The sequence below is a fragment of the Panthera onca genome, chromosome B4 (genome assembly GCF_046562875.1).
Source record: "Panthera onca isolate mPanOnc1 chromosome B4, mPanOnc1 haplotype 2, whole genome shotgun sequence".
NCBI classification, from domain to species: Eukaryota; Metazoa; Chordata; class Mammalia; order Carnivora; family Felidae; genus Panthera; species Panthera onca.
The window spans coordinates 5,025,677-5,041,363 of record NC_138345.1 but is presented as its reverse complement, the minus strand read 5'-3'; the positions used below and the strand labels follow the sequence as shown (position 1 = coordinate 5,041,363).

At 44.8% G+C, this 15,687-nt stretch overlaps 1 protein-coding gene across 1 annotated transcript in view; it reads left to right on the top strand.

The window, feature by feature from the left end:
* The first annotated feature begins 6,065 nt into the window (after positions 1 to 6,065).
* The window catches only part of GDI2 (GDP dissociation inhibitor 2), a 34,453-nt gene continuing 24,831 nt past the window's right edge, over positions 6,066 to 15,687 (top strand). The window contains exons 1-2 of the mRNA XM_060659380.3: positions 6,066 to 6,381; positions 14,727 to 14,834. Coding sequence (XP_060515363.1) covers positions 6,337 to 6,381; positions 14,727 to 14,834 — 153 coding nt within the window. The 5' untranslated portion in view covers positions 6,066 to 6,336. The remainder of the gene's footprint in view (positions 6,382 to 14,726; positions 14,835 to 15,687) is intronic.

The following is a 15,687-nucleotide window of genomic DNA, read 5'->3' as shown; positions in this document are numbered from 1 at the left end:
TGGAAGTCTTATCGTTCTTTATCCAAGTCTTGGGAACATTGTGAATTCATTCCTTTTCCATACACAGAGCTTCCTTTTTTTTTTTTTAAGTTTATTATTATTATTATTATTTTTTTTTTGAGAGAGAGAGACAGAGAGAAAGACACAGAGAGAGAGAGAGAGCACAAGCAGGGGAGAGGCAGAGGGAGAGAGAGATTCCAAGCAGGCTCTGCAGAGCCCCACACGGGCTCGATCCCCCGAACCATGAAATCATGACCTGAGCTAAAATCAAAAGTCAGACACTCAACCTACTGAGCCACCCAGGCGCCCCTGCAGTGAGAATTCTTACGAGCAGAAGAGAGCAGGCAGGTTCAAGTAGAAGAGTAGGGGAAGAATGTCTCAGACAAAGGGAAAAGCATGTCTCGATGGAAAGGAACATGATGAGTTCATGAAACAGAAAATGTTTGGAGCAGCTCAGCCAGTCATCTGTCTATTGGCCCTCAGCTCCATTCCTGCTTTTCTCTGTATTGCAGGAGCTGAGTCAGCAAATGACACTTCCCAGAGCCCTCTGCCAACAGGCTTCCGGTGAGTTCTGCCAGTGGAAAATGCTGGTGGAAGACTGGGGGCAGGAGCAGCCATGCTGTTGGTAGCACCTCCGGCCATGGCCCCAGTAGCGGCCTGTGGGTGGGGACTCCTGGGCTCCAGCGGCAGTAGAGGCTCTGGCAGAGGCGGTGATGGCAGTCTGTCAGCCTGAGAGCACAGTGGACTTGAGGGCTGGGTAATACCATTTTCCCTCTTGCTCCAGACTTTCAGGCTGTTTCTAACTTCTGGGTAACTTTCTCCTTTTTGCCTCTCCAGCCATTTCGTTTTGAAACCAATTCCCTATATTGTATCGCCTCTATTTAAAATACCTAGAGTGTGGGTGCCTGGGTGGCTCAGTCGGTCAGGCATCTGACTCTTGGTTTGGGCTCGGGTCACGATCTCGGGGTTTGTGAGTTGGAGCCCCACCTTGGGCTCCGCACTGATGGTGTGGAACCTGCTTAGGATTCTTTCTCTCTGCCCCTCTCACGCACTTTCTCCCTCAAAATAAATAAATAAACTTAAAAACAAACAAACAAGCAAATAAAATACCTAGAGTGGTTGCTGTTTTTCTGACGGAACGCCGACTAATACAGCAGTGAATTGGAAGCAACGGTTAGGGGCAGAGGAGCGTTGTGGAGAGAGGTTTGGTTGGTTAGGTAATTGAGGGCCAGATCATTTAAGCTCATCTTTGGAAATGACCAGTGTTTGGACTTTTTATTCCAAGAGCAGTGGAGGCCTTGGAAAGATTTTAAAGACATGATCAGCTTGGTCACTTTGGATTTTTTAGAAAAATTTTTCATGTTTATTTTTGAAAGAGAGACAGAGGGTGAGTGGGGGAGGGGCAAAGGAGGGGCAGAGAGAGAGACACACACAGAATTCGAAGCAGGCTCCAGGTTCTGGAGCTGTCAGCACAGAGCCCAACACGGGGCTTGAACTCGTGAAGCACGAGAGCCGAAGTCAGATGCTCAACCGACGGAGCCACCCAGGTGCCACCCCCAGTCACTTTAGATTTTGATGAAGTTCACTTAGGTTAGACTATAGAGAACAAGCTTGAGACACCTGTACTGAAGGCCAGGTGTCCAATCAAGAAAGCTTTTGCACTTATCTAAGGAGATAACTGGACGGTGGGCTGTACCAGTGTAGCAGCAATGAGGTTGGAGAGAAGGGACTGGGATTTTTATGAGGCGGAATGGCCAGAACGTAATGGGGGGTATTGTGGCAGATTGAAGATGGGTACACACACATTGGCAAGTTTTCTCACTGACAGGTGGGTTTTATAGCTCCTTTTTTTGTTTTGTTTCAGTTTTTATTTATTTTTGAGAGAGAGAGAGAGAGTGAGAGTGTGTGTGTGGGGGGGGGGGGGGAGTGTGGGAGGGAGGGGCAGAGAGTGGGAGACAGAGAATCCCAAGTAGGCTCGACATGGGGCTGGATCTCACAGCCATGAGATCATGACCTGAGCCAAAATCGAGTCCGACACTTAACTGACTGAGCCACCCAGGCATCCGTATAACTCCTTCTGTTGAATTTGGGTGTGCTCTGTAACTGCTTTGATGAGTAGAATATGGCAGAAGAGATGCTGCGCCAGTTCCTGGGCCCAGGCCTTCCATTTCTTGTTTCTTGGGATGTATACCCTTGGAAGACAACTACCATACTTCAAGACGTGCAAACCAAGTGGAGGGGACACACATACATAGCTGCTGTTGTCGACAGCCCCAGCTCAGCACCCGGCTGACAGCCATCATCAGCTGTGAGCCACGGGAGTGTGCCATGTTGGATGTCCAGTCTAGTCGAGTTTTCAGATGATGTAAACCCCCTGGTTTACAACTGCGTCATAGACCCAAGCAATTCCCACACATCTGAACCCATTCAACCCCCGGAACCGTTAAGAGATAGTAATACCTTGTTAAGTCACTAGTTTTTTGTTTGTTTGTTTGTTTTTTAAAGCCACTAAGCTTTGGGGTGGTTCCTTACACAGCAAAACAAAATCGGAATAGATGTGGAAGGAGAGAAAGAAGACAGAAGCAAGGATGAGATCTAGAATTCTGGTTTGGACCCAGGGTGGAGCCAGTCACTACTAAACTGGAGATTGGGAGCAGATTGCAGTTTGTGGGTGTGGGCAAATGAATGCAGCATAAACTGGGAAATACTTATTTGGGGGATCTAATTAAAAATTTCCCCCAGATATCCTATTATGTTTTATCTTCAGCATTAGCTATCCAGATTTTAAACAGATTTATATTGTATAGATCTCTAGCTTTAAGAGCCTGTAAAGTATTAATTTTAGTATCTTCTGCAATAAGAAAAGCTGCCCTTGTCAAAAGTTATCAAAAGGAACTGGTACTATTTCGTCACATTTAGTCCTTGTTGATCTAGGGATTAAGTTCCAGGTGTCTCATTCATTCATCAAATATTTACTCATCATCTGTCAGGCATGATGGCATCATTATGGACTTTACATTCTGATTAGCAGGCAGACAAGGAACAAGTAAAGGATGTAATTAGCAATTTGATAGAAATCAACGAAAGCAACAAGCAGGGTGCTTTTAGAGAATGAACTTTGAGGAGAAAGCTACTTTAGACAAGGTGGTCAGGGAAGATTTTCATGCAGAAACTTAAGGAAGCAGAAAGAACCAGCTGTGAAGACGTGTATGTAGGAGGGGAAGTGCGGCTTGGTAGTTATGGGACCCACAAGAGCGCAGAGGCCCTCGGGTGGTTAAAAGCTTGACCAGATTCTAGGAACTGAAAGACTAGTGTGTTTGGAGTGTAGTGAACAAGAAGCACACAAGATGAAGTTGGAGAGATATAAGGAGGTTAGATTGCACCATACCTTTTAGGCCATAGCAAGGGGTTTGCATTTTATTCTAGACGCAAAAGGTAGGCAGAAGCATGAACAGGATCCGATTCACATTTCAGGAAGATAATGGTTACCACAGACAGAAGGGAAACTGGTTGAGAAACTGGTACAGGGGTTCAGGACAGAAAGATGTCCGGGACTGGGGTTCGTTCTGCTATCTTCCTTGGACTCAGTCTCTCCCTCTGTAAAGCACGGGCGGGGGCTTAGTGCAAACAGATCAGCAACGATTCCCAAGCACCCGGCTCTAAATCACAATCACACTGAACTCTTGCTTTGTACAAAGACTTAAATACCTTTACGAGGGATGGTATTTTCCACTGCTCTCCACAAGTCACCCACTTCCCCCAAACCTAAGTTTCACTCTTTTAGGAATACACTGAACCATTTAGTGGCTTTCAAGCCACTTCACCGTAAACAGTATTTGTTGTCTACCAAGTTCCTTGGCAACTGGAATAGACGAGGTTGAAGATCCTAGAGCGGGCACGGAATTCAGGATTAATCCAGTTGTTTTTGGTTTTTTGTCTGTTTTGTTGTTTTTTAGTTTTTGTTTTTGGGTTTTTGTGTGTGTGTGTGTCCTTCCACAAACTAAACTTCAGTGTAGGGGATCAGATTGAAGAGCCTCATTAGCCTAAAATTCAGATCCCTTATCCAACGCTTTGGAGTTTCTCATTAACTTCACCTGAATATTGATGAATTACCCTTTACTTAAAACATGGTAACATAATTCAGCAGATATGCTCAAAAGCCTCTTCAACATTCAGAGGTTGATGGCAATACAGCAATACATGAAAAAGGCTCTTTATTGTTATTTTTATTTTTTACTTTTTATAATTTTTTTTTTTTAAGTAGGTTCCACGCCCAGTGTGGGGCCCAAACTCACCACCCTGAGATCAAGAGTTGCATGCTCCAGTGACTGAGCTAGTCAGGTGCCCCAAAGATTTTTTTTTTTAAAGTATTCTCTAAGCCCAACACGGGGCTTAAACTCATTACTCCTAGATCAAGAGTCACATGCTTTACTGATTGAACCAGCCTGGACTCGTTATTGCTAGTTTTTAAAAATGGGTCAATATTTCATGTCAGTTAAAAAACGTAGGTAATGTTGTAAAAGCAGCCAGAGAGATCCCTTCCCCCTCCCATCTTCTCCCACCCTGTGAGGACAAAGCGAAAAGACAAATAGAACCAGGAAGCAGGCCCTCAGACACACCTTGATCTTTTACTTGGTAGCCTACAGAACTCTGAGAAGTAAATTTCTATTGTTTATAAGCATGTGCATATACACGTGCACATACTTGGAGAGAAACAGCAGGACCTTCTTAAAAACATGCTTAGCTACCAGAAGAGTCAGTTACACCCACTGGCACATAATGGGTTCAGTAGTCAACTCTGCACTTGGTTTTTGTCTACTTATAGAAACTCATTTGGTCGCTAATGGATACAAATCCAATTAAGGTACATAAATTTAAACTGTCCAGCACCCCCCCCCCCCCAAAGGTGCACTGTCTGGTAGAACACTTAAAACTTTTTCTGGGGCGAAGAAACATTGTACAATACTGTTACATTATTTCCGGAATCTGAATGATTTAAGTATGAAGGAAGTTCTGTCCACCAAGATTCTCTTTGAATAGCTCTTATCCAGCGGTGCTTGGGAGTAAATCTAGAAGGAAACGCCAACTCTTTCGTCTGAGTAGGCAGACTTATCCCAGGCTGAAAACACAGGCTATCCAAGGCTTTAGGGAAATCGCTTATCTACACTGCCCCTATAGGGTGTACTCTCTTTGGTTAAGAACACAAGCCTCTCCTTACACCTGTCTCCATACCCAAAGCTGGAGATTCCAGTGGGAATCCTACAACAGTTGGGGGTGGGGGAAGGAGTGCATACACTGGTCAGTTACAATTTCCATAGCCGGCTTGAGCTACAGCTCTCAGGCCTGCTTCCCAAATCTGGACTTCCCCTATATTTACGCCAAGCGTTTTCTTTGTTAAAAAATTGTTGTTGTTGTTTTCCCCCTTCCCTTAAATTTCCTCAGGCCGCACAGGCAAGACACAGGGCGGGAAGTAAGGTAACACGAGTGATTTCTGAGCTGCTTAAAATACCTCGGGTCCTCTTTCATTGAGAAAAAGGAGGCAGGACAAAAAGGAAAACAAAGCAAGTTGCCACTGGCCGAGGTAGGCGCAGCCGCACGAGCACTCGGGGCCGAGGCCTGCACGACGCTCGGCCCGCGGTGCGTAGCCAGCCGGTGGCAGGGCGGGAGTGCGAGGCCCCCGGCCGGCTCCGGCGCACGTGGCCGACTCAGGCTCAAAGTCCAAGGGCGGCGGGAGGTCTCGGGGCCCTGGGCGCGCCTCGGCTCCCACACCACTGCGGGAGCAACGAACCGGACCGCCGCTCTCCGACCGCCGGCACGCTCCCAGCCGTTCGACCTCAAGGGCCCAGGCGCGGGGACCCCCCTCCGCCCCCTCCGCCCCCTCCGCCCCCAACCACGGTGGCAGCGGGCCGGGTGGAAGACCGGAACCGCTGAAGGCACAGCCCGCCCTCTTCTCGCGAGACGTGAGAGAGGAAGAAAGTTGGTCGGGCGACGGAATGCAGCCAATGAGAGGGCGGGAAGGCTGTGATCGACGGCCCTCCGAGCGCCTTCCCTAAGCCCCGCCCCGGCTGCGGAGGCCCCAGTCGCCGCCCGCCTTCCCCTCCCTTCCCGGTCTTCCCTCCCCTCCCTGCCCCGCTCTTCTCTTCCCGTCTGAGGTGGCGGCCGGCGTCCCTCCTCTCCAGCTCCGTTTCGCCTCTAGCCCTGGCTTCCCGTTTTTGTCGGGCCCCGAGACCGGTCTGAGCGCTCCCCCTGTCGCTTCAGGGTGGTCGAGTAGCCCCGGGCCCCTCGAGTCCCTGCGCTTTCTCCCTTCCTGGGCTTCGGTGCTCGTCCTCCCCCGCCATGAATGAGGAGTACGACGTGATCGTGCTGGGCACCGGCCTGACGGTGAGTTCTGGGCGGCGGGCCCCGCGCCCCCTCTCCCCACCCCTCCCTGCCGCCCGCGCCGCCGCACGAGGCCCGGGCCCTCCCCGCCCGGCCGCGCCGCCTTCTGCCCGGGCCGGCCTCCCAGCGGGGCCTGCGTCTCGCACGCTGTCCTTGTGCACACGGCCTTTGGTCGTCGTTGGGGGCCTTGCTCTGCAGGGCGTTGGGGCGGGTGGCGACGGGTGCGTCCCCACGAGTCCGGGCCTGCGGCAGTGCCCAGCTGCTCGGGCTCGCGGCCCTAAACGTGAATCGAGAGACCGGAGATGGAAAACCCGGTCCAGCTGGAAAAGGACATTTTTTCCGCTTTGCTCGGCGGGGGGGGGGGGGGGAAGCCCGATTGGGGATCGGTACTCGTCCACCTCCTTTATGGGTTGCTGGCCTCTCCCGATTGGAAACGGAAAAGCACCAGGCAGAGTGGGGGAGGGCGGAGGCCACTCTTGGCGTTTCCTACTTAGACTTCAGCCACTACTACTCATCCGTCTTTGCCTGCCAGAGCTAGGCAGAAGATTTTGTGACGGGTCCTTGGCCAGTCGCTCTTTTGTGCTGGATGCAGTTCGGTTAACTTAGGTTTGGGGAGAAAAATTAGCCTTTTATCTCCGCGCCCATTTCAAATGAGAGGCATTATGCCTTCCTTCTCACCACCCTCCCAGCTCACTTTTTGAGCATCTGTAGAGTTGGAAATGAGTTTGCTCAAAACTTGTCTATCGAATGCTTTCTCAGCTGACCTTTGGCACCTTTTCCTTTTGTTCGGTCTGTTCCCTGCCTCCATTGTCGCTTCTCGGGGCTTTCCCCTAAGAAATGAATTGGTGATGGATTGATGGCTATAGAGGCCAAGTTCTCTACTACTGGCCGGTCGAGACCCACGTGTGACTGGCCGAGAAGCAGCACCAAATAGCTGAGACCACTGACCTAGGAAACTACCGGGTTGTTTTGAAAGGTTGAATTTCTTTCCAGGTGGTGAGTTGGCCAACTGTAGGGTGCCTAAACGAACAGGCCCACCTGCTGTTAATGTTTCTTCAATTAATGTTTTTAAAGTGTCTGATTTTAAAGTGTCCAAGCTGTGCGGCTGTTTTTCTTCAGTGAATGTTTTTAAAGCATCTGATTGGGATTCCAAGCTGAGCTCTGTGGTCTGTGGAGGGTTTTGCCCATGGGGATGGGGACCGTTGCTGCCGGCATGTTGTAAGAGCCCGTTCTGTTTTCCTGCGGTTATTGCTGGTCTTTCAGATTTGCTCTTGATTAGGTCCGTTGGACGTGGACGAACGAGTGCAAATCCTTCTTGCAGGTTTCTACATGCCTGGTTTGGAAGCAGCAGTTTGTGTCAGAGATAGCACAGTCGTACTGGATACCGACCCAGTGGAGATGATGCATTTTATTTAAGTATTCATTTGGGTTGGGGCGCCTGGGTGGCTCAGTCGGTTGAGCCACCCAGGCGCCCCAACCCCGCATCGGGCTCTGTGCTGACAGCTCGGAGCCTGGAGCCTGCTTCGGATTCTGTGTCTCCCTCTCTCTCTCTGTCTCTCAAAAATAAATAAACGTTAAAAAAATTTAAACATTCATTTGGGTCGATTGTGATCTTTTTGGTGAGTGGTAGATTCATGCCTAACTAGAAATCAGACCAATTTCTGCCCTCACTTTACAGCTGTGATAGCTTTAATCCCCGTGAGCCTTCTTACATTGTTTTCTCAGATGTTCTTTGAGAATTCTCTCCATTCAGAGCATCCACGCTCATTGATGGGAGCGGTGGTGGCAGGATGATTTGACCATGGTAAATCTTGTACCCTTTTTTCTAGTGACACCAGGACTGCTCAAAGTGAGATGAGACCACCAAAGTTAAAAACCCTGAAATCACGCTTGGCCGAGTATTTGGAGTGGACATACCACTTAATTTTCTTAATTTTTGGCTTCTAAATAGTTAGTACCTGAGGCTTGAGAACCTGCAAACAGGCATACGCAATCCACTATGGGTACCACATATCGCAGGAGGGCAGTGTGTCGAGTACTTTTAGTGCTGTGAACTTGTTACTTTTAAAGAAAGTGTCGGCGTTTGTTGCCTAGTGTTGGCACTGTTTTGTGTCAGTTGTTCCTTCTAAAATGAAGGTCATAGTGATCCACAGATGTTGCTGGTAACTTTAATAAATAAGACACAAAATGTATACCTTAGAACAAAATCATTCTGTGTCTAGGAGAAAGGGAATATTCCATATAATTGAATTTTCTGAGGAATTGAGGATTGATTCTCCCTTTAAAGAAAGAACCACAACTTTCTGATAAAAGCTGCTCCAAATGACATCACAACTTGTTTACCAAACTAAGGAACATAATTTACTTGATAACTAAGATTTCACTCCCTGAGGATTAAGCACTGTGTCATGCCTTGACATGATGAGACACCTGGTAAGCTCTGGCCCTCACTAACTAGTCGCAGACTGCTTGCCTTTGTGAGTGAGTGAGCGCTTCAGTCTGCTTTTCATTTTCTTCCTCCTCCCTTACTTTGCTGTTAAGGTGACCTTTACTTTCCTTTGATGGCAGCGTGTGTAGACCTCATCTGACCACCTAAGATGCTGCTTCTAATTGACTTTGGGTTTGGCAGTGAATTCTTGAATTTTCTTAAAAATAGTGTATAAAAGGGTAACTAGTTCCACAGCTGTTGGTGCCTCGAGGAGGTATTTATGTTGTTTTGTTCTACATAATAATTCTGGTAGAGGGTCATGAATAGAAACATACTCTAGTGATACTTAACCAGTATTCTCAGTATTCTATATTTAGAAATTATTTTACATCCCAGATGTGATTTCTCCTTTTTTCTTTATTAAAATTTTGTGATTTAAAAGAGGAGTTTTTATATCTGATTTAAACATCTTAAATTGCTTCTCAGATTTGCTCTTTGAAAATCCTTGCCGTCGCTCTGTTAGAGTTTTGTTCACAAAGGACTTTCTATTCACTGCAGTAGCAATCATTGGGCCAATATGTACAAATGTCTTATTTTTGGAAGGTATAAATGTTTTGCAGTCTGTATTTTAAATCCGTTTCAAGCGTACTGGCCCAATAGAACAGAAATAAAATCAGATGCATTTCAGCGTCTAGAGGTAGTAGTGAGATACTTGGTTTGAAAAACCACTAGGTAAATATTTTGGCTCACATAGATGATAATCGACATTTACCTCTATCTTCCTTCTCCTTGTACCTGATTAAAGACTCTTTTTTATTTTAAAGATTTTTTTAAATGTTTATTTATTTTTGGAAGAGAGAGAGACAGAGCATAAGCGGGGGAGGGGCAGAGAGAGAGAGAGGGAGACCCAGAATCCAATGCAGGCTCCAGGCTCCAGGCTCCAGGCTCCAGGCTCCAGGCTCCGAGCTGTCAGCACAGAGCCCAATGCAGGGCTCAAACCCACGAACTGTGAGGTCATGACCTGAGCTGAAGTCGGAGGCTTACCTGACTGAGCCACCCAGGCGCCCCGAAGACTCTTAATGGAGTAATGTCTTCCCCAATTTCAGTTATTTAAACTGTGACTGTTGTGATCAGTTACAGGCAATAAAGAGGTAAACGCACTTTCTATAAACAAATAGCTTCTCACAGAGGACGGTAACTGTAGGAGTTGATATGAGAAAGTACTAAGAGCTGTAATAGAGCTACACGTGGGAATTCAGACAGGGGAATCAGGAAAACCTTCATAAAGAAGGAAGTATGTAAGCTGACTTTTTAAAATATTGGTAGGCTTTGAGCAGGAGGAATGATTTTCTAGGCAGAGTGAGCAGGATAGGTTGGTAGTAAGAACAGGATGTATGGAAGGAATGGGAAGTTCATTTTGCCTCAGACAGAAGGTATGAAGAGGCAGATTGGGAAATAAGGTTGGAAAGAAGGCCTGTTGGTAAAAAGGTTGAATGTACTAGGCTAAGAAATTTGAACTTTATCTTTTTAAGCAGTGGGAGAGGATTTTGAGCAGGAAACATATAATTAGAGCCAATTTCAAGAAAAATTATCTTCTGACAGCATTTAATGAGATGCATTTAAGGGACAGACATTTAAAGGAACATTCTGCTGAAAACAGTGGTTTTTTTTGTTATTGCCGTAAAGCATATATCATTGAGATTAGTGGATTCAGAAAATGTTCAAGTTAACATTTTCTTCATATTTCTAGGTAAGTGGGTTTCAAGAGGGACTTTTCTTTAGTATCGGTTTTTAGGTACCTGTTTTCCTAATCATTTTTGTGTGCGTTTACTTTCTGTTTGGTGTTTTTTGCTGTAGTTTTGTTTTTCCTGTAACAACTGTAACAAGCGATGCCTTTAAAGGTGGTTATTATCAGCTCTTTGGACTTTAGTGAATCTTCAAATTATTGAGCCCTTTATTTTAGGCCTCCACCTTTAGTGCTTGCTTTAGAGCCATGGTCCAGTGAGTGGATCATGCTTATTTGCAGGGGAGCATGAGAAGTTATATATAGAAGACATGCAACATGCAGATTTGCTTGCTGTATTTTTGCTTCCAAAAGTTGAACTCTGAAGTCTGCCTTTGTTGGCTGGAAATAGGACTATTTAGTCTCCCTCTCTCCGTGCCCTAACCTGTTTTTGAGATAGTAAGTTTTATTTTACTTTCATGTATTATGTTGAGCCGTATATGTTAGTGCTGCTTTGGATTTTGTGTTTTGAACAAGTGAGTTGCTTTTGGTAATATTAGGGTTGGAAAATGTCTTCAGTTCTGTTTATCAAGACATCGTTAAGAAACTGAAAAGGCAAGCCACAGAATGGAAGAAGATGTTTGCAATATATATAACTAATAAAGCACTTTTATCCAGAATATGAAAGGAACTTTTATATAGCAGTAAGAAGAAGCCCGTTTTTAAAAAGGGCAAATAATTTGAGTAGGTACTTATCAAAAGAAGATACTGATTATCAGTTAAACTATAAAAAAGTGCCCAACCTCATTAGTTGTCAGGAAATGCAAATTAAACCACATCCTAAGTAGAAGGGCTAAAATTAAAAAGACACAAGTGTGTTGGGCAAGGATTTGAAACAACAGCAACTTTCACACACTGCTGACAAAAGTGTACGTTAGTACAATCACTTTGGAAAGCTGTTTGGGAGTATCTCCTGAAGTTGAACACAATTGTGCCTTCCTTGATATGTATCCAACAAATACATAATAAAAACACGTTGAGAATATCTGTAATGGTCAAAAACTGGAGCCGTCCAGATGCCCATCAACTAAAGTCTCTACAGCTCTGTTACCCAAACCGTGGTCCTTGGACCAACTGCTTCTGCAACACCTGAGGCCTTGCTGGAAGTGCAGAAGGCTAGGCCTCACGCTGGATATGCCGAAGCAACACCTGCAGGCCAGCGTGATCCTCGGTTTTGTTTTGTTGAAGTAGGCTCTCAGCCCGGCGTGGGGCTCGAACTCGGTGACCCCGTGACCTAGAGTTCATGCTCTACCAGCCAGGCACCCCTGCCTAGCGTGATCCCCAGTTGATTCTCACCTTTGTTAGAGTTTGGAGCGGCGGTGCTTTCATAACCGTTCTTGAAACTGGTCCTGGACCAGCCTCATTAGTGGTCTCCCAGCCTGGTGAGAAAGCCCCAACCCAGTTCTGGGGATGGAAGCCCCACAATCTGTTTTAACAAGCCCTCCAAGTGATGTGGATGCAAAGTGAAGTCTGAGAACCTGCTTAGAATTGACGTTTCTCAGCCCTTCGCGGGTGAGGCTACATGGGAAGCACACGCTGAGATCCACCCACTGCTTGCAGGGTTAGACCTTCTGTAAAGGTCCAGATGGTGAGTCTTTTAGGCTATGCCGGCTATGCGGTCTCTGTCACAACCACGGTTCTACTGTGGGACCGTGAAACCAGCCGTGGACACTATGTAAATGAATCGGAATGGGTGCTTCCCAGTAAATCTTTATGAAAATCGTGTGCAGGCTGGACTTGACTCTTGTACCTTGGGGACTCTGCTCTGTGGCAGTGAGAATAAGTGAATTTCAAGAACACACAAAACATGGGCGAATCTTGTAAACATAATGTTGGATAAAAGGTGTATATACAAAAAAAAAGGTATACTGCATGATTCCATTTATTCTGAGTTTAAAAACCAGCAGAACAAATCTTTGCTCTTAGAAATCATGAGAAGGGGTGGGGGGTGTGGTTGTGACCAGAACAGGGCATGAAGTGGCCTTCTGGAGGGAGCACTCATAGTGTTTTGGTTCTTGATCTAAATAAGAAATGATACACCCTCGTAAAGTGAAATTTGAACCTGATGAGAACTTAAAACCTTTCAAAAATACTAAAATGAATAGATATATTATGGAATAAAATTTGAAATACTTAAGAATTTTTAAAATAAGGTATCAGAGTCAGACTTCTAGGGGAGTGAGATTGTTCTCTGCTATGTAGGGTCTTTGGGGTAATTTTGAAAAGCCCTAGGATTTGTGATGATGCATGGAATTTCCTTTTTCTTTTTAAAAGATAAAGCCCTGGTCACCAAAACCATGCTACAGGTTTTGAGTGAATGTGTATCCCATCTCTGGGTTTCTTCTCATTAATTCATTAATCATATTCTTCTTTAATTTTTTCCTTTTCCCCCTCCACCTTGATATGGTGTATCTTAGTATATTCATGTTTCATTTACCTTTTTCTTGAGAGTAGTCGTTTATAATTCTCTATTTGTTGCCACTTACTAGTGCTTATTCTGGATGCTTCCTTTAGGGCTCTGGTTCTCAAACTCTTTGACTTTGGGATCTTTTTACACTGAAAAATTGAGGACCCTGAAGAGTTTTGTTTATAGTGGTTATGTTTATCAATATTTATCATTAGAAATCAACACTGAGAAGTTTAAAAAATTTGTATTAATTCACTTAAAGATAGTAATGATAAACCCACTACGTGTTAACATGAATAAGTTTTATGAAGTATAACTATCTTCCAAAACAAAAACATTGTGAGAAGAGTATTATTGTTTTACATTTTCTGCACATCTCTTTAATGTGCAGAATGTCTAGTTTTTTTTAATTTTTTTTTTCAACGTTTTTTATTTATTTTTGGGACAGAGAGAGAGACAGAGCATGAATGGGGGAGGGGCAGAGAGAGAGAGGGAGACACAGAATCGGAAACAGGCTCCAGGCTCCGAGCCATCAGCCCAGAGCCTGACGCGGGGCTCGAACTCACGGACCGCGAGATCGTGACCTGGCTGAAGTCGGACGCTCAACCGACTGCGCCACCCAGGCGCTCCCAGAATGTCTAGTTTTAATGTCTGGCTTGAAAGCTGAATTTTCACCTGCTTTGGTGTTCAGACTTTTGTCAGATACCAGCTGAAGTATCTGAAGAAAATCAAGCCTCGTAACAGATGTGCAGTGGGAACAGGGACGAGTATTCTAATAGCCTTCCACATGGTTGTGGATATTCTTTGATTTATACCAAAATATTAGTGGCAGGTTTTTGTTTTTTTTTTTTTAAATATCTGTTGTAGTATGAAATCTGAAACCACATGTGACATATATCTAGGTCTGAGTAATAGTTTATTGGTCAGTTGTTCTTTCAAATAAAAATGATGATCCGTGAGGGGTGCCCGTGTGGCTCAGTCTGTTAAGCATCCAGCTCTTGATCTCCGCTCAGGTCACGACCTCCTGGTTCGTGAGATTGAGCCCCGTGTTGGGCTCTGCAATGATGGTCTGGAGCCTGCTTGGGATTCTCTCTTGTCTCTCTCTGCCTCTCCCCAACTTGTACGGGCACTCTCTCAAAATAAATTAAAAAGATGACCCATGAACAAAGAAGTGGTTAGTTCAGCATACACATCAGTTGCACAAATGGTTTTCCTTGAGCCAGAGTTACCTTATGTGGACTTCCCATTTTGTCACACAGTATTAAAATAAAATGGTGGGCATTCAAGGGTGTATATTTAACAGGTAATTTTTTTTTCCCAACAAAGGTGATTTTAATGCTTCATCAAGGACATGTTTGAGTAAGCCAGCCTTTTTTTAAAACTGAGTACCTGGTGGTGGCGAATATAATGAGTAGTGCAGAGTGGGGCTACTGTCCTAATTCGTTCTGTCTGCCGTTGGTCTTGGACCATTGGTGCTAATGCTAGCGCAGTGGACAAATAGTGAATAATGTCTTAGTGTTATGAAAATGGTTCTAACGAGGCCCACGGGGGTCCACAGACCACTCTTGGAACCCTGGGCACTTTGGGCTTTGTCCTTAAGTCATATATTGTGCATACTAAGTATTAATTACTAAAAGAATGTTTAATGAGGGGCTTTACAAAAAAAAGTAATGTTCGAAACGTGCTGTAATGCTTTACTTCTTTTGAAGATACTTCTGCTTTTCCTGTAGGAATGCATCCTGTCAGGTATAATGTCAGTGAACGGAAAGAAAGTTCTTCACATGGATAGAAACCCGTATTATGGAGGAGAAAGTGCATCTATAACACCTCTGGAAGATGTAAGTATTAAGTTACTTGTGCCTTTCATTTTTCGAATCTTTGACTTGTGAATCTCAATTTCACTCCTTATAGATAGGTTTAATTTTGTTTTATTAAATAGATTATCTGTAACCTATTTTTTCAAAAGGGGCTGCTAGTTTAGGGCTTGTAGAAATTTAAGTTGTGACCTTTCCTGCCACCTTGGAGCAGTTACCCGTTATCTCTTGAAGCTAAAGGTATAGACTCCTGATGGATATCTGATATATGCCCAGCACAGTGCCCGTGTTTTCCACTTGGTTTTATGTATTCTCCTAGTTACTTGAAGAGGTGTTTTTATCCTCAGTTTTCAGGTGACAAAATAGTCTGTGTTGTTAACAACCCCAGAGAAGGGCTGGGAACCTAGGTTATATGACTCCAAAGGTGTAGTTCCTTTTGCTCTACTGCCCTGCTTCCTACTTTTCTAGAGCATGGGCACAGGAAGCATTTCCAAAGTGTGTTTTACTAAAAAAAAAAAAAAAATCGTGAGAGCAGATGCCTCAAGGGTGAGGAAAGGCAGAGTGATGTAGTGTGGAGGTGCCCACAAGGGCCCCTGATCACCGTGTAGTGTTTTATTTCTTAATCTGAGTGTTTTAAAAATGGATATTCATTTCATTATTGTTTTTTAATTTGTACCTATGTGTTTTAATCAACTCTTCTATTTTTGCTTCTTCTCATGATAAAACAAATAATATTTAAATATTTAAAGCACATACAAAAAGTGTTTTACTAACTTTTTCTCTGTGAGGTTTGTTCAACATCCACACGCATGGATATGAGCTGTACTGTATTTTATAGGAGATCTATAGACATCACCAATTACTTTAAATAATGACT